This window comes from Tympanuchus pallidicinctus, unplaced genomic scaffold (assembly GCF_026119805.1).
Source record: "Tympanuchus pallidicinctus isolate F22 unplaced genomic scaffold, pur_lepc_1.0 scaffold24, whole genome shotgun sequence".
Taxonomy (NCBI): domain Eukaryota; kingdom Metazoa; phylum Chordata; class Aves; order Galliformes; family Phasianidae; genus Tympanuchus; species Tympanuchus pallidicinctus.
Window position 1 is genome coordinate 4,881,986 of NW_026294741.1, and position 18,740 is coordinate 4,900,725.

General features: G+C 50.8%; 1 protein-coding gene across 1 annotated transcript in view; it reads right to left on the reverse strand.

Annotated features, from left to right (window-relative positions):
- The window catches only part of LRRC75A (leucine rich repeat containing 75A), a 47,028-nt gene extending 38,469 nt beyond the window's left edge, over positions 1-8,559 (reverse strand). The window contains exon 1 of the mRNA XM_052688985.1: positions 7,273-8,559. Within this exon, the coding sequence (XP_052544945.1) occupies positions 7,273-7,533 (261 nt within the window). The 5' untranslated portion in view covers positions 7,534-8,559. The remainder of the gene's footprint in view (positions 1-7,272) is intronic.
- Between the last annotated feature and the right edge of the window lie 10,181 nt (positions 8,560-18,740).

Below are 18,740 nucleotides of genomic sequence, written 5' to 3' on the forward strand. Positions count from 1 at the left end.
ATGACTTGTTCTAAGCACCTCACACCCAGCCCAGCAGTTCCCCAGCAGTGCTGTCCCTGTTGATGCTGTCCCCATTGCTGTTGTCCCCAGTGAGAGCATGGAAAGCTGTACTCAGTGCCTCTGGCATGCAGGCATGTGGCACAGCAGTGGTTATTTGCTTCAGGAATGCAGGAGCAAAGCACAGGGATAAAAGCCCTCACAGTGCAACCATTGTCCAGAAGCTGGAGGTGAGGTTTTGGCTGCTTGCAAGAACGCCCATGTCATATAAATGGCATTTTAATCCTTCATGTCCAATTACACAGAATTTTTTGCAGCATTTTTTAGGATGCTGTAAATGTAAATAAGAAAGATGACAACCTGCTGGGGGTGGAGAAATCTGCAAGCCCAGTAGTGAGGTGTCACTGCTCCCCTGAAATCAAGGAATGCAAAATGCCCTGGGACTCTCCTGCCCCAGGAGTGTTTAATCCCTTTGGGGTCAATGCAGGTTTCCATAGCTTTGCTCCAGCACCATTGCTGCAGGGAGGTGCGAGCAAATGTGAGTCCTTCTTACAGAATACATTTGATTTACACAGTGCAGAAACACCAAAAGGGAATTTGAAAAACAAAAACAAAAACACAAAATGGCTTTCAGGAGAGGAGTTTTGCATATTTCTTTCTGTGCGTTTGTGGAGAACAGCAGCTGATGGGACGAGATGACAGCAACACACACAGAGATTCCTCACCACGTTTCAGGGCATTAATCTCAGCTGAGCTGCTGCTGTCTGCTGAGCGGGGGAGGATGCGTGGGTGCAGCTGGGCTGCCCCGAATTCCCTCTGCAGATACAGGGTGGGAGGGAAAGCAGCCTGCCACTGAGTGAACAGTGCCACGTAGCACGACGCTGCAATGAAAGCAGCCACTGCCTACAAAGGAGCAGGGAATGACAGTGTAGGGCATTGCATTGACATTGCAATCCCAGGTCAATGCACTCAGGATGTTTAGAGCAATCCTAGAACCCAGAGCAACCTCATATCCTGCAGCACAAGGCAGCCCGGCAGGAGTCAACTCATCAGTCTCAATCACTCGTGGCACCGAGGGGCATGGTGGGCATAGGTTGGGGTTGGACCAGATTGTCTTAATGGTCCTTTCCAACCTTAATGACTCTGTGATCTCACAGCCCAGCAGAGCTGCTATAGGCAGGAACAGAACACCCAGGGACATTCATCCAACAAGTGCTGGGTCAGGGTCTTTTCCAGACCCACTGCAACACGAGCTCTGTGCCATGAGCAATACTTGCAACCTGCTTGGATCACTCAGCCTGGGGATGCTCTGCTCCTGATACTGAACACATTGAAAAGCATTCTGCATTTGGATTATAAACATTGCTTTCAACTGAAGAGAGGATGGAAAACACAGCCCAGCTCCCTGCAATAGAGAGAAGGCAATGGCAGCAGGCACAGCATAACACCTGCAATAAGCCGTGCTGAATGCTCTTAATTCCTCTCCAAAGCTTTCCTGCATGGACAAGCTGTACTAACGCAGCCCTCTACTCAGTTTACCAGGCAGGCAGGCTGTAATTCTCATTACACAGGCTGGTAATGACCCCCATAACAAGGCAGTGATTCTGTCTGCTGAGATGAAGGTTTCTCTGAAAACAGCCTGAGATAAGAGGCACGCTGACTGGGAAGGCGATGGTGGAGGTGAAAGCTGCAGCAGATTAACCCCACTTTTCATAGAGTGCTCTCAAAGCCTCCCAGTTTCCCAAAAGGACCCTTCAACATTTCAATCTGCACCACTCAGAACTGGGAATCTTGTACCCATACATGCATATGTATTTTTACATACACATATATCTACTGTTGAGTGAAAATGCCATTTACTCTAAACCATGCATTTCAAACAAGCAATTGAAGAGGCTGCCCAGGGAGGTGGAGGGATTACCGTCCCTGAAAGAAACAGAGATGTGGCACTGAGGGATGTGATCAGTGGGCATGATGGGATTGGATGTGGGGACCTGAGAGGTCTTTTCCAACCTGAATGATTCTATGAGGGCAAGCCACAGCCAGTGTTTGCCTGAAATACTTATCACACTTTGAGATTCTATCAGATCAAATCCCATTTAAATGCTGTTTCAATCCCTAGTTTTCACCTCCACATAACTTGAGTTGCAAACAGAACATAAAAGCCAACAATCAGCCACGTAAACCCCAAGTCCACCACTCCTCACCAGAACAATGCTATGCACAACTCATCACACAGCTGCCATCTGCCTGCATGGGGAAAGAAGCATCACGTTGCTCCCAGCAGAATACACCTTTTACAACCAAATGGGAAAACATCCTCTTGCTTAAAGAATAACCAAACAATCCTACCCTTAAAACCAGGCCCAGATCCCCACATCCAACCCCATCCTACCCCACCATGCACACTGACCACATCCCTCAGTGCCACATCCCTATGGCTCTGGAACACCTCCAGGGAAGAGGATTCCCCCACTTCCCTGGGCAGCTGTGCCACCACAGCACCTCTCTTTTTGAGTTGTTCCTAATATTCAACCTAAAACTCCTCTGGAAACGCTGACCCAGGGTCTCTACCAGCTGAGCAAGGAGATTTATCCAGGGTTTGCCTGGGTTCTCCTCATAATGTCTTTGCAGCAAATGGAGCCTGCCTGGGCGCACTGCATGCGTTGCATTAACGCGTTCCCCAACACCCTGATTTCTGTGCACGTGCTTCCTGATCCTGCTGGAGGCACAGGGAGTTTTGGGACTGAACTAGCAGTGAGTGCACCGCATCTGCCCTCCCTCCATCCCTGCATCTCAGAATCCCACATTTTTCTTAGGACAAGCAGTAAGAGCCCCCTCAGAGGGCTTTAATTAAACCAGGGCTGTTCAGATGTCGAGCAAACAGCAGGGCGCATCCACCCACACATCCCATAGGGAAAGGGAAGAGAACAGAAGGAATCATGATGGGAAGCAAAGAAGCAGAGAAAGGACAGTGCAAATGAGCAGCTTGCAGCAGAGCACAGCAAGGAGACCAGAGCTGTCATCATCTGCTGTCAATGCTTCCAGCAACCTAAGGGTTAAAAATAACTGCAGGGAGCACTGCTTTCATCAGCAGCTGGGACCAGAGGAAACCAAGCAGCGGTGTGGAGCTCTGGGGCCTCTCAGGCTCTGTTGCCCAATTTCCACCTCTCTATGTCACGGCCATTGGTGACAGTGTCTCCAGTCCAGTGCTGCCAACTTCCTCCTCCTGTCCTCAGTGCTCAGCACTCCTGGGGCAGTAGTGATGCTGCTGGGATCTGACAGCAGGGGCTGCAGAATGGATGGTCCCCAGGCCTAGCGCATGAGTAGGCACGGCACATCTAAGTGGATATATTCAACCAATTGTGGCACCTACGGGGCTGAAGTCATGCTTCAAGGCTGGTGTAAAAGTATTTGGGGCATCTTTAGGGCAGCTGGTTTGAATCTTAGAAGAGAAGGCACTGAAAATCATCTCTTTCATCCTGCCAGCACCTAACAATCACGACCAGTTCATCACACACAGCTATACTACACAACAGCATCTGCCTCCCCAAAAGGCAATTGGGGAAGGAAATAACCTGGGAACAATCTGACCCACCACAAGCGATCCCAATGTGCTTCTCTGCCAGCTTCCCTCTGCAAGCCAAGAGCAGAGCTCTGAAGTGCAACCAAAAAACAGATGGGGAGGGACTAATTAAGTAGAAAAACACCACTTAGAACAAACAACAGTAAACACACAGCTGAAACAGATCTCTGAAGCCATCCGTGCCCTGCTCCAAGGAAGGCTGCTATCTCCAACCCCAGCATTGCTGCCTTCCCCCAGTGCACCAAATCCTGCCGAGACCCAAAGCCAGGCAGGCGAAGGGCTCAGACCACATTTAGCCCAACCTCATTCCTCCAGACCAAAGCTTCTGGGGTCTCTGGTCCCTCTCCCCAATCACTTTGCAACCCACAACCGCCGCAGTGCCAGCAAGAAGCCACCTCCCAACTCACGAAGCTTTGCCACACCTCAGACCTTGCAATTAGGCTTCCATCCATCTTCTCCCTCCTGATGCTTTTCAGGGATGCTTTGCCCTGTTCTCCCCTTTTATTTCACTCCCAGCCCCTCTGTGCCCCACACAGGTGATGGCTGAGCCCTGATGAGAGTAGTGAGCTGAGCCAAAACCAATGGCAAATTCCTTGAGTGAGACGTAATGTGCTGGGAAGCGCCTCACCACTTCGCTTGGGAAAATGATCCGTTTGGCAGCCGAGAGGAGGAAAACATGCTTTGTTTTACAAATCCTCTCCCCAGCAGGAGAGACACTCCCAGAATTTAATATACTGACAGTGCTTGGCTGCTTTAACCACCGAAACCCAAGAGAGCTTCAAAAAAGAGAAAAAGCACAAAGCGATGCTCTGTGTAATGCAAAAGCCCATCATTTCCTGCAATGGGTGATGGGCACAGCCATCCACCAGCACAGTTCTCCCACCTGTGTGAGCTGTTGGGGTTAGGGTGATGGGTGAGAGTGGATTCAAGGTTTTCCCAAGTGCTGACACCTCCACTGACCCAGTTCTCACCATCTCCCTCTAAAAATTGCCTACGGGAAACCAGAGAAGCTCATAGAATGAATGAGGTTGAAAGGGACCTCAAAACCCACCCTGTTCTGATCAGTCTTGGGCTGGTTGTCCCCCATCAGCACAGTCTGCCCATGGCCCCATCCGTGACACTGTGCACCTCCAGGGATGGGGCACCCACAGCTCCAGGCAGCAGTGCCAGGGCCTTCCCATCCTATTGAGTAAAGGATGCCAATGGGTAAATCTAGGAAGGCGCCTTGCAGCAGTGAAACTAGATCCAGCAGAAGGATTATCACCATGAGAAACCAGCGGCCCCATCCCAGTGACTGGGAGGTTCTTGTGGCCATTGCACCCCAAGCGTTGGCCTCACTGCAATGAAAGTGTTCCAACGTATTTCCACTTCTCCCGAGCTGCATTTAACTGCCAAAAGCAAACTATGTGGAGCACAGGAGGAGGGCTTACAAGAAAACACGCATCATCAAAAGAGCGCAGAGGACAGTGCTTGCTGGGGAGGGGATTTTAATTCTGCAGCTTGGGGTCGGGGTAGACCTGCAGGCTCCAAAGAGATGACAGCATTACCAGCACAGAGGAAATAACAAGAGGGATCTCCAGAAAAGAAACCATCAAGATATCAGACTGAGCAAAAGGAGCACAGAATGGCTTGTGTTGGAAGGGACCCCACTTGCTGTGGGCAAGGTGGCCATAAGCAGGGTTTCAATGCCCTACCATCTTGCTGATCATTGAATCCAATTTTGGGGGGGCTGGCAGGCAGGAGGGGTTCCCACAAGCCTCTTTTTGCAGCCCATGGATGGGGCAACGAGTTCAGTCAAGGAAAACCAAAAATCTGCTGCCTGCCAGCATACTCATCCCACTCAACCCAAGGATGAAGCACCTCCAGGAGGCAGGGACGCTGCCACCTGCCCCCACGTTAGCAGGCTGAGCTCACTTCAAATCTTGATGAAATCAATTGGAAAGGCTCCCAGTGACCTAAAACAACAGTCTCAATGCAATTGAGAGCACTAAGTCACTCGGTTTGCTGGAAAAGCCCCAATTTCACAGCTTCATCAGCATCCCCACAGCCAGAGGCAGCCCAAAACAGCCCAAAACAGCACCGGGATCTGCTCAGCAGGGCATCCCACAGCTGCTACCTGGAGGCGAGGAACAACACTGCCTCATTACAATGTGCTCTATTATAGTATCTAGGACAGAGCGTTCCCTATTTTGACACTCTAAGATCTATTTTATCAGTGGGAGCTCTTCAGAACTGCTCGTGCACAAAGACTGATCTGACTCTAACAGGTTTGTCGCTGCCATTTTTCAATGGATTTCTAGCTAGAGACTCCTTTTTTTTTTTTTTCCCTAGACCGACAATGGGAAAAACCTGGACCTGAAGCAGAGAGAATATAGAGTAAGTCAGCTATTTCACAGGCACAGAGATTATTTCTTGTGAGGGGAGGCAGGCGTGATACAAACACCCTCTAAAATTAGCACCATTCTAGAAGGATGAAGCTTTGGCATGGATGAGGTGGTGGAACTTTAGGGCATGGAGCTGCTATCAAATGGGGCGAGGGCACATTCATCCTAAACCAGCAGTGAGGTTCAGAGCCATTCCCATAAGGGACACAAAAAGAGCTGAAACCGCTTGGGTTTCCCAGCTGGGCTGCCCCAAGGCCAGCATTAAGTCATGGATACCACTGGGATGCAGTGAATGGAAATGTGCCTCGGGGTGGGGCAGGTGATGGGGTCAGGGATGTGAGCTCAATGACATGTGGAACAGAAACTGAAGAGAATGGCTTTAGTTTAGAAGGGATCTTAAATATCATCCAGCTCCAACCCTCTGCCATAGGGTTGCCAACCACCAAATCAGGTCATCTAGAACTACTTGCAAAAAAGTTAACAGGACCAGAAAATGGGGTGAAAAAATGCAAAAAAGCAAAGCAGCAACACTAAAACAAGAACCACATGGGACCCTGGAGCAGCTGTGCTTGATGTGGACAGGCTGACACAGAGCAGAGCCACAGGGCTGGGAGCTGCTCCTGATGCCCAGCAAAGAGCAGAGCGCTCCCCAGCTGGTAGAACAGGTTGTGCTGAGCCCTGGGGATCCGGGCAGAGAGAAATGTGGCTCAGTCTGTTGTCTGTTTGCACGCAAAAAGTGCAGTTTTTCAAAGCTCAGCATGCCCCAGAGCCCAGCGCTTGGGTCTCGTTATCGCCTTCTATCAGCAGAAATGGTTACATGGCCATTTGTTGGACGCAGCGCACCGCTGCTCTGTTTGCTCAAATCAACTTTCTGTAGTGCTGCTCCTCAGCTGACGCCCAGCTCAAGCAGGATTCCAAGGGGAAAGGTCTCAGGCTCTGAGCAATTCACCCCCTGCTCCCACCAGCCCCAGCCAACGCAAGCAAAACTCCACCGAGCGACGCATTGAAAAGAACGCACTAAAAAAGCCAACTGCCAACTGTTGGCATTGCTAAGCCTGGAAGAAAAAAGCTGATTCTCCAACGCTGCTGGCTCTGATTGCCTCTGAGCTCTGCAGAGCTGCTTCAAACCAGAGAACTTTTGGAAAGTTGGGTGGGAACCTCCCCGAGTGGGCTGTGCTGCAAAGCCCAGATCAGCACAAGCAGCAAAGGGAGGGAGAAAAAATACAGCCAGGAGGGTGACCCTAAATCGACTTCTCCCCACCCCAAGCAGGCAGCCCCCCCCTGGAGAAACCCATGTGTCCTCACCTGCCGCAGGTGCCTGAGCAGCTCGGTGGCCTCCTCCTGCTTGCCCTGCTTCACCAGCCCCAGCATGTCCTGGATCATGCAGATCCTCCGATGGTATGGGGGGAGGTTGCCGGCCCCCTTCCCAAACTTCTCACCCGATTTCACCACCAGTGAGGTGAGGAAATCACCCCTTTCCCTGGGGGATGTTTTCTTGCGGTGATGGGCTGGGGGACTCTCCCCAGCACTGCCTGGCTGGCAGCCCTTGGTCTGCTTGGTGCCCATGGTGTGCTGATCCACAGCCTTCGGGCTGCATGCAAAGGTGGGAGCCTGGAGCTGGCCAGCACAGGGCAGGGTGCGGGGGGGGGGGCACAGAGGGGATGAACCCCTTGGGTTATGAGGGCATAGGGGGTTGCAGAAAGGGATGCAGGGGATGCACAGAGGGTTTGGGTGCACGCAGCAGGATGCAGAAGGGGATGGGGGTGTGCACGGGGGTCTCGAGGTGAAGAAAGGGGGATGGAGAAGGGGTTTAAGAGTGCAAAGAAAGCGGCAGAAGGGGATGTGGGGGTGCACAAAGGGTTTGGGGGAATGCACAAAGGGGATGCAGAAGGGGTTTAAGGACACACAGGGATATAGGAGGAGTGTGAGATGTGAAAGGGGTTACAAAAGGGGCTTATGGAGTGCACAAGGGGTTGAAGTAGGGGATGGGAGGAGAGTACAAGGGGTTTGGGGGGGACGCACAAAGGGAATGAAGAACCAATTTAGGGGGATGCAAAAGGAGTTTAGGGAAAGGCACAAAGGAGGTGAAGAATGGGTTTAAGGAGAAGCAGGAGTCCAGGGAGGTACATAAAGGGAATGAGGGATGGCCTTAGGGGGATGCAAAAGGGGATGCAAGAAGAGTTGGAAGGTGCACGAAGGGTTCGGGATTGAGGACGGGGCTCGCAGCCCCGCAGCTCAGCAGGGTGGTGGGTGCCCGGCGGCGGGGCTGCTCCTCTCCTGTAGTCGGAAGAGGGAACGGCGGAGCCCGGCGGTGCGGAACCGCCCCACGTCCCCGCCGCTCAGCTCCATCCCTCCGGCGCGGTGTGAGCGGGGTTCTGCGGTGCTCCTGCCCCGGTATCGGGCGGCGGCGGTGCTCAGCGCTGCAGCGGTTCCGTGCGGTTCTCCCCCGCCTCTCGGAGTCTTTCCGTTCTCCTCCTCCCGGCGCTGAAAGGGCTCTCCCGGCAGCGATGCGGGGCAACTGTTGCACGGGGCTCCCCCCGGGGAAGCGGCTCCGCTCGGGCTGCTGCGGGGGTGCGTGCGGCGGGGAGAGCCGGGGGAGGGCCGGGGGCGGGCACCGAGCACCGAGGCAGGGCTTGCGGAGGAAGCTGGAGCCGGACGGGGCTCTTCCTTCCTCCTCCTCCGCCTCCTCCTCCTCTTCTTCTCGCCCTGCAGAGCTGGGGTTGGCACCGGGTGGGGTTCCTCAGAGGGACCTCCAAAGGGAGGCACAGCTCCAGGGCTGCTCCACTCCCATCACAACCCCCGAAACGCACCCCCGGTATCACCTCTCAGCCCCCTTCCATGCACTCGCCATGCTCCTGCCAGCAGCTCCTCTCCAATATTCAGTCACTCCTTATCTTCCCTTCTTTTCGGGCATGGATTATAGCTTCTAGATAAAGACCGCAGCGAACGAGCAACGCTCACCGGCTGCAGCACACGGATATCTCAAGAAATACTTGGGAGGAATGAGCTTGCATGGCCACAGCAACAGCTTCAGAGCTGCTCCGGGTGCAAGGTGCTGCTTTCCAGCCACAAACTGCACGCAGCCTCCTCCACGCTGCTGCTGGGCTGGAGCAATGCTGGAGCTGAGCACATAACACCTGGGCAAGCAGTGTGGAAGATGCTATGGGGCATCTTGCAGCTGTAGCAGAGGTAAGCCTGCAGCAGCTTTGCATCCTTTGTGCCTCCTTTGCATCCTGTCCACAAACACACACGCAGTTTGTTGTGCTGGTGAATAAAGGGCAGCCCTCCTCCATACCCAAATGGCTGCAGAGCTGTGTTAAAACCCCAAAGGCCAACCGCTGTAATTCATTTCCATACCATGAGAAAGGTGGAGAGCCCTGTAGACCTCAATAGGGTTTGGCTCTGTCTTGCAGAGCTGTGCTACACTTCCCTCAATACCAACACTTCCTCATGAGCTGCATCTTTCACTGCTGTCATGAGATAAAAGCTACCTTTCACTGCTCCAGGCACATCAAGGCAAGCCATGCAGTGAAGCATACAAGATGTACCTGGAGAGGGAGTGGTGCCCATCCCTGCAGACCCCCAGGGTCAGAATGGAGGGCTCTGAGCACTGATGGAGCTGTGGGTGTCCTTGTGCATTGCAGGCAGTGGGACCAGAAGGCCTTTGGGGGTCCCTTCCAACTCAAACCGTTCTGTGATTCTATGACACAGGTTGTAGAAACCCCCAGGTTTTGTTGAACAGTGATTCAGGAGTTCCCATGTTGGAAACCCTACTGAAGGAGTGTCACTACAGACCTGGTGCTGCGCCATGAAGTCAGCGGGATGGTACCACTCAATTTTCCCCACTTAAAATGGAGCTGCTTGGGCGAAAACCCCATGAGAAGCCACAGCTTTACGGGCAAGGGGATAGCAAGGCTGGGCTGGATGGAGCCCTGTGCAGCCTGATGTGCTGGGGGGGCACCCAGCCCATGGCAGGGCTTGGCTCTGAGGTCCCCCCCAACCCAACCACCCTGTGGTTCTCCTGCATCTGGAGCTGCACCCTGGCAGGAGAGGTGGCTTTGCACAGCAACCGTGGTCCAGAGTAAATAAATAAAGCACAACCTTTGCACTTATGACACTCCTGTCAGCAGGGCGGATAGTTTATCTGCTGCTCCTGATCACACTTATTTATAGCACAGAACAAAGCCAGCAAAAAAAAAAAAACAAGCCACTGAAAGCATGGTGTGTTCTCTCATTACAGCGGCGCAAAGCAGCCACAGAAGCGACCCAGCCTCACCCCACTGCACACAGCAGCAGGCACCATTCTCCATGCACAGATGGAACGCACCCAGAGCTCAAGCACTGCAACCTGGCCCATCCCTGTGGTGTTCATGAGCTGAACCCCTCTCCACAGCTTTTGGACCAACCAAATGTTCTGCAAAAGTCATTGGATCTGCAGCCAGTGAGTTTTTCTGACTGAGAGCAGATGTGTGCAAACTGCTAATCAATGACCACAGGAAGAACTGGCTCTTTTTGTGTTGCTTGCTTTCTGACACAGTTCTGACCACTTAATATATATAATATAAAGGATGTGTTAGAAAAATCCACTGCTCTAAACTGAAGTACCTTCAGAACAGGAGGGCACAGAAGGAGACGGTTTCTCCTCTCCCACCAATGTCAAATTTAAGAATGTTCTTGCTTTTACATCAAAATGAAAGCAAAACCACTCAAGGCATCATACCAATGCCAGGATACATCCACAGCCAGCCAGCCAGCAGCCCAATGCTATGAGCCAATCCCCAACCCAAGGACACCTCTCTCTAAGCTGTGCATGCCAACCTCTGCACCCACACACTCAGACTGAGAGGGGAGGGTTGATTAGGTAGAAAAACCCTTTTTGACCTCAGATCCCAACCAGGGTTCACATCTTAAGTGGGAAAATTCATTCTGCACACGCGTGGTCCAAGGTGGGCACTGACATGAAAGAAGGGGACAGACTCTTTCTGGGGGGGGTGTTGCGATAAGAAAAGGGGAAATGGCTTTCAACTGACAGAGGGGAGGATTTAGGCTGGATGTGAGAAATTTGTTTACAGTCAGGGTGGTGAGACATTGCATAGGATGGTGGTGGTGGTGCCCATCCCTACAGACCCCCCAGGGTCAGGTTGGAGGGTCTGAGCAGTGATGGAGCTGTGGGTGTCCCTGTGCACTGCAGGCAGTGGGACCAGCTGGCCTATGGGGGTCCCTTCCAACTCAAACCATTCCATGACAAGGGGGATATTTCTCATGGGATCTCTGAATGAGGGCTTAGCATGAGCTCCCAACCACCACTCCTACGTGCAGCCCATCCCATCACCCAGAACCCCACAGCCTGGCATCAGCTCCCCCACCCTGCAGGTCCAGGGTTTCTTTGCTCTGCTGTTGGTGCTCACAGAGCTGCATTTCAGAGGGCAGCACGTGGTGTCCTTGCTGGGGATGGGATGGTTCGGATTAATTTTAAATGTCACTCCCAGAGTTGGGTTAATTCTACGTGGGGAGGGCTAAGCTGGCTATCTGAAATACTGCTTTCAAGATGGCATTTAAAGGGATCCCAGAGTTACTGAGGTTTGGTCTCTTACTTAAAAAAGCAGCCATGCTTTCAGACACCATCAACCCCAGCCAGAGAAGAGCCTGACCCAAAGAGCACCTGCAGGGAGAAAGGCCCAAATGAAAACGTGGCTGTTTAGAAGAACAAATGTCTACCTGTATCCCAAGCTTTGCTCAGCTGGGGGCTGACAGCAGAGACAGTGCTGATGGAGCGCAGAGAGATGTAATTGTGGATGAACTTAACTCAGGATAAATGGGACAATATAATTATAAAGAAATATTACATGTACTCAGAGTGGTTTTTAAGGAGAAATGAAAGAATCTTGCACAGATGCAATATGTTTCCTCCAGGCAATGGATGAAGTTTTCCCTATACACCTTGAATTCGTTCTCCATGATTGGTTTCAAGTACAACAGGCAAACAGAAAAGATGAAAAATATATCCCTGTCTCCATCTCCCACAGCAAAGGGAGCACAAAGGTAGCAACATTGGTGCAATCCAGTGGAAGCCTTCCTCCTCCTCGCTGTCTGAAGGTGCCAAGAGCTGCTTCCACCAGCCTACATGCTCCACTCCCAGGTGTTTGTTCCCTCCACTGCCACCTCTCCCCCCTCCCACATTTCCCAGGCAAAAATATGTCCATACTCAAACCCTTAACCCCAAGAGAACATAAAAATACTTAAGCTGCCGGAAGCAATACATCTTCCCTTCACGTGATGGCTTCGGCTTTTTTCCACTCCACAATCTGGATGCTGTGTTTATAAAGGCAGAAGACTGTTTACACAGGGTCCAGAAGTTGTTTAGCAAGAGGTCGGAGCTGCCAGCAGGGCTCACTGGATGTTTGCATGGAGACATCTCACAAACCACCCTCTCCTTTCCCTCCAGCCCTTTGCAGATAGGCAGGATTGAAACAGTTTGGATAGTCGTCTGCACGTTGGTCCACTGGGAAAAGTATAGCCTCGCCTTGCTGGATAGAAATAATCAATGAGCATTTTAATAGAGAATTATCCCTTAGTGCTGGTAAGATTTACTGCAGAGGAGTAGCCAATTCGATGGGTCAGAAGTCCCGGGTTGCATTCTGGTGTTTTTCCATAAGGCTGCTCCATGCCTGAGCCACGTCACCTCCCTGTCCTCGCAATGGGACACGAGCACATCTCTGTGATGGTGATATCTTTCATTCCTTCCTGGCTGAGGATGGTGCCTCAGCACTCTGCTTACACCCAGCGCCCGTCCCCGTGCTATTCTCTGGTGAGTTGAACCCCCTGAGCCATCCCCATGCTCGTAGGGTGTTTTGGCAAGCTTGAGCTTGAACCTTTCCAAATGCTTCCCAGCACTGCATGGAGACAGATGGTTTGGAGCAGTCGGTCCCCTCCATCCCACCAGCCTGAGACTTTGGATGTGAGGCCACCCATCACTCTGGGAGCCTCTGAGCCCACTGAGGCCATTGAGCACGTGGCTCTGGATGACGCGCTCCATTTATTTACTCCATGATTTCTCAGGGTGAGAAATCTTCATCACAGAGCCTGCGGTGAAGCAGTGCTGAAGTGGTTTTGGGGACAACACGGAGCTACAAAGACTTAACTCACATTGCACCAGACAGTGCATGTCCAGCCATTCCCAGTTTGGATTGGTGGCTTCAGAGGGTTTCACACACCACAGGCACCAAACTCATCAAATCTCAGCACCAGAGGCAGCGATGCTGATCACGTTGCCTTCCCAAAGGCACCCAGTGATTACCAGTGGGGCTCAGGCTGCCTTTTGTTCAGAGGACAGCCATCTCCACCACCGCTCAGCCTGCAGGGAGGGCACAGGAGGGGCTGAGCTCAGCGGCTGTTTGTCAGAAACAAACTGATGCAAATCCTATTTGTGCAAAGCTGCTTAAGTGCTCTCACTGGGAGAGCAGACTCCTGGCTTGGTGTGGGGCACGGGTTGAGCAAGCTTGGGGAGAAGGCTTGGGGATGAGCAAGGTTACAGCACGAAGGTCACATCCAACAAAGGCTGGGAATTTGCTGCTCTCCAAGATTAAAAATAATTCACAAGGTCTAGGCTCAGTTACTTGTTTTTCAATGGTGCCTAAAAGGAAAATGAGTGCAGATGGGAAGGGTGGGTAATAAATAAATCCCCATAATTTCATCTCCCATTTGGACTGCATGCACCCATCGACAGTCCGTGTCTCCAGTAAGCTGTGCTGCCATCAGGGGCTTTATCTGGGATGAAAAACTATTTTCAGGGCATTTCAGAGAACAGAAAATTTAGGCTTAAACTTGCAGTTATGAGCAGCAAAATCCATGCTGCACGGCACAACAGCACAGCCTTGGGTCAACTGCAAAATCCAAGTTTGACCCTCCTCATTTTACCTTCGTTAGAGCTAATATATATATTTATATGTCTATATATCTGTACACACACACACTATTCTGTTTACAGAAGAGCCTGGGACAGCATTTTCAGGCAGTAATAAGACCCCTGGCTTGGACTGCACCAAGGTCCCAAAGCTCAAGGTGAAGCTGAGATCCAGTGTGGACACCTCCTCTGCCCATGAACCAGAAGAGATCCATCTCCTGAGCAGGAACGGGTGAAGCTTTTTGTGTTTGCAGCTCAAGTCTCTCAAGCATGGTGTAGAACTGACCTGAATCCAAAATTTCCTGGCCAGAGTGAGGCTGAAACCACTGTGTGTTTTTTCCAGCATAGAGTGAAAAGTTGCTATTTCAAAAACAGCTATAAATCAAAGTTTAGCTTGCTTGTGCAAGGAAAGCTTTCTGATTTTGGAAGCACTGTTTTACTTATTGGCTCTCTGTGACAAAGCAACTGCAAGCAAGTCAGCTGTCACTGACATGATGCCTTGTTTCTCTTTAATAATACATCTCCTTATGCCTTCCTCCCCTGGGAATAAACAGCAGCTTGCATCAGGGAATGCAGCAGCAGCGAAATTCAATTTCATTTCATTGAAATAATCAAATGCTTTGGGGTCACTTCAGTAGAACACTGCCATGCAAGTCAGGCTGACCTGATCCAGAGATACATCCATGCTGTGCTCCTGGCAGACAACACAGCAGTGCTCAAAGTGGGATTTGCAGAGCCCTCTGAGCACCAGAGTTTGCTGCACTCCCTCCTGCTGCAGCAAAGCACCCAGAGGCCTTGCAAGACCAAATCCACGTGTGGTTATACTTGTGTATTTGCAAAACCACTACATGCCGATCCAATGCCCTCTATCACTCTGGCGCCCTGTGGATGCAGCTCTGATTTCAGCCTTCCTAATCAACCTGCTCTGACCAGCACTTCCCTTCTCCCTCCCCTTCTCATTAGAGAGTGAAAATTTTTGGCAGGATTGAGGATTTTCCCATCTCCAACCTAATGATGAAGCCAAGAGCCTCACACCCAATCGCCAGCTCAACACAAGGCCAGTAGCTGCTGATCCACCAGCGTGCCAGTAAAGTCTTTGCCATAAAATATTACATTCCCAGGAAGGTAAGGAGAGTAGAAGCAGCTTAAAATATTCCTTGGGATGTTTAAATAATGCAGCCCAGACAGAAAATGGGCTTGTTAAAGGAAGATGCCATCACATGCTCACTATATACCAACGGTGTGGGAGTTCCAAAGGGAAGGCAGGGAAGCAGCTCAGGTCACGTGGCTCTGGGAAATCCCAAAAGGAGCAGAAAGTGCTCTTCTAAATGGTTTTGTCTTTTTATTTTCTTTCTTTGTGTGTGTTTTTTGTTGTTGCTCTGTGCTTTTTTAAGCAACACAAATGGGATTCATATTCCTCGAAGAGGTGGAACAAGACAAGAAGAGCTCAAGCCTGCTGGAGAAAGCAGGAGGAAGAAAAGAAGTGACAGATTTCTCAAGGAAACCTCAGGCCAGCTGAAGCTGACACAGATGGATAGCCCAACTCCTTGCACATGTAAACAGTGAAAGTTTGGGGCTGGGATTTGATAGACCAAGCTGGGTACACATCTTGCATCCCTTTCTTAGGGGATTTGGGCTCTTTAGCTTCTGAACTTTGCTTCACAGCCATTTTAGAAAGACGAGTTGTGCAGATGAGCTGCAAATCAAAACACAGAGTGCCCAGAAGGCTCAGTAAGGAGACATGAGAGCACAGCTCCACTGAGCACCAGATGGCAGCAGGGCTGACCGAACACAAAGGCCTCTTCCCTACTTAGTCTTCTCAGCCATAATCTAAAGCCCTTGCATCCTCAGCAAAGAGCTTACTTTCCTCAGTAAGAAGATGAGGCTGTTATATCTCGGAGAGCCACAAGAAAACTGTTATTTGGAGGATGAGATGAGCCATCCCAAGACCCAACAGTCACAGGCCTTGCACCAAATATCCCCAGTGTTGCTCCTCCGTCAGTGGGAACAGATCAATAGGTGGCCTGGGGTAGCCTATGCTGGCCAGAAAAGAGGCAAAGCTCTTCAAAGGGATTTCAGGTGACCCTGAGCAGAGCTCAGAGCCCCAAAATAACTATTTTGCCAACGTGTGTTGACATTTGGGGCACAGGTGTGCAAGATATCCTGGTTCCCAAGTTCTAAAACAAACTCATGGGGGAAAGCTTTGGGTTTCTTTGCATCATGCTAAAAGCTGTTAACAAGGAAAGAGTCCACATTTCCATACAAAACCTTCAGAAAAAAAAAAAATCTGTGCTTGGCCACATTATGAAAAGGGCACATCAGGCATTGGAACATCAACCCACAGCCACACCAGGCTTCCCTCTGCCTTGTGCAGGATTGCCCTGGACTTAAATAGAGGGAAAAACCTCATGAAAGCATCAGAAAGCTTCACTGCCAGGCACCTTCTGGTCCTCACTATCAAGGCAACAATCATCACAACCAGCCACATCTCCACCGCAAGCACAGGAGCGAGGCCAGCTGCCTGCAGATAAGTTATGAATGGAAGGATGGGTACTAAAGAAGGTTACAGGCATGATTCTTAGAAGGCACAAGAAGAAAGAGATCAAATCAAAGCTAAATGCTGCTGCTGTTCCTCTTGCTATAACCTTTGGTGCAGAAATAATCCAGGAGTGCTTTGAATTCCAGCTGCTCCCGCAGAGAAGGTTTGGAAGCACCTTATTTGGGATTCCAGCTACAGTGCAGAGCAGGGAGCACCAACAGCTTTCATCCACAGCACACAGGGTACATCAGAGCCTGCCTTTCTTCTTGGCCAGCCTGGAGAATTGTTTTAATCTTGACACCCCCAAGAAACCCTTCCAACTCATAACCACTCATTTATCCAAAATTGATGCAGAGATGCACAACCGCCATGAAACAACCACAGAGCCTCTCACCAACACTGCTCCACGCTGCCTTTATCCACCCTGTCCACAACAGGGGCTCTTCCTCTCTTTTCAACCATAGGGCAGAGGGCTTTTATCCCCATTTTGGACTCGAAGCACAAGACAGACTGGAGCAGGAGCACATGGTGCTCTCCAATAGCCGAGCTCAGGGTCTCCATCAGCCTCACTCTTCCCTGAGCTCACACCATTGCCAGAACTACAGACCTGATTCCTTTATTACAAAACCCCAACTGCAGAGATACAACAATGCTTACTCAGAGCTGCCTTCTCCTGATGCATCCCTAGCAAGGCATTTCCCAACTAGCAATAGCAGCCTTAAATTCTTCATGAACAGCAGTTAGTCGTGCCACAGTTTCCACTGTGTGCCATGAATTTTAATAGAAATACACACAAACTGCCATCCCTCAGCACCAGGTGATCAAGAACATGAAGTTTGTACAAGTGAGAGGTCCTACTGTTGGCTTTTCTTCCCTTTTTTCTTTGTTGCTGCCTGTTTTTAAAAGCAATCACAGCAAATTTTTGCAGTGGGTGAGAGCATGGCGAAGCAGTTTGGGAATCTCCTTGGTTGGGTTGTGCATCACAGCAGGGCATCCTGCACCAGCATTTGTCAAAATTATGACAGACCAAAAGAAAAGATTCAAAAAGGAATCAAAAAAAAGAAAAAAAGAAAGCCAAACCAGTGCCACCAGCTGCCCTCACTGTTAGCAATGCTCCTGCGTAAGGAAGGCAAAATGCCCCACACGTACATTCTGAGCCAACCCAAAGACATTGGAGATCTTAAGTGCTTTTTCTACCACTGTTGGGGGGAGGCTTTGGTAGTAAATAAATTGATACCTTTGCTTTTCCTTTATGTCAGTCTCTAGAATGGCCCTGTTCAGACACTGTGCTGGTACCACACAGGCATGACTTCCCACAGGCAATGGTGATTCACCCTCTGGTTTCAGCACTTCTGGAAGTATGAGAAATTAAATTTCCCCAACGTATCCTTGGCATCTCCTCCCAGAAGGTTAAAACAAACTAATAAGCAGGAACAAACACTTTCTTTGCCAGGAGGAGCAGCAATCCGTGCACGCACTCAGCACGCTCCTAATGGAGAAGCCTGGGCAATGTGATGGGCTGACAGTTTAATGGAGATCTTCCCATTTCCAGGAATGGGCTTGTCGAAGGTTGTGTTCACTTCAGCAGCTTTCTGCAACAACAAAACCCTCAGATGCCTGTGGTTGGAAGTGACTTATTTTGGACCGACAGAACAATGAACAAAGCACCCTCTCTCTGGCACAGGGAGCCCCACAGACGGGCGTTTCGCAAAACCTTTTGGCAACAAGGGGACCCTCTGGTTTTGCAATCCTCACTGCACTTATGGGCAAAGCTGTGCGTCACATGAAATCCTCCTGGGAGAAGCTGGAAGCAGCCAGCATCACCAGGAAGCCCTCAGACACACAGACCCCCGAGCTCCTCACAGGCTGTGCCAGCACGGACTGGATATTAGAAATGCATTGGCACAGCTGCCCAGGGAGGCAGTGGGATCCTCAACCCACTGGAGGTGTTAAGAACTGTGGGCATGTGATCATTGGGCACGGTGGGATGGGGTGGGGTTGGGGATCTGAGATCTCTTTTCCAACCTGAATGACTGTATGATGCAGCAGCTCTCAGGGACATCACGCTTCCAGGGGAGCACCTGCAAGCTGCTCTCAGGAAACTTGGCCAGAAACAGCAGACATGTTGTGCTAACCCCAGATTGTCATCAAGAACAAAGGTTGACGCTCTCTGCACCTCAACAAAGACCACTCAGCCCTAACCCAGCACAGTTCAGAGATTCCTGTAGGCAGCCAGATCAGCGTAGCACCAGATGGGACCTGGAGCTTGCAGGAGTTCAGTGGAGAACCCAGTCATGGGAGAAACCCCATGTACAGAATTCTGTCTTCTGG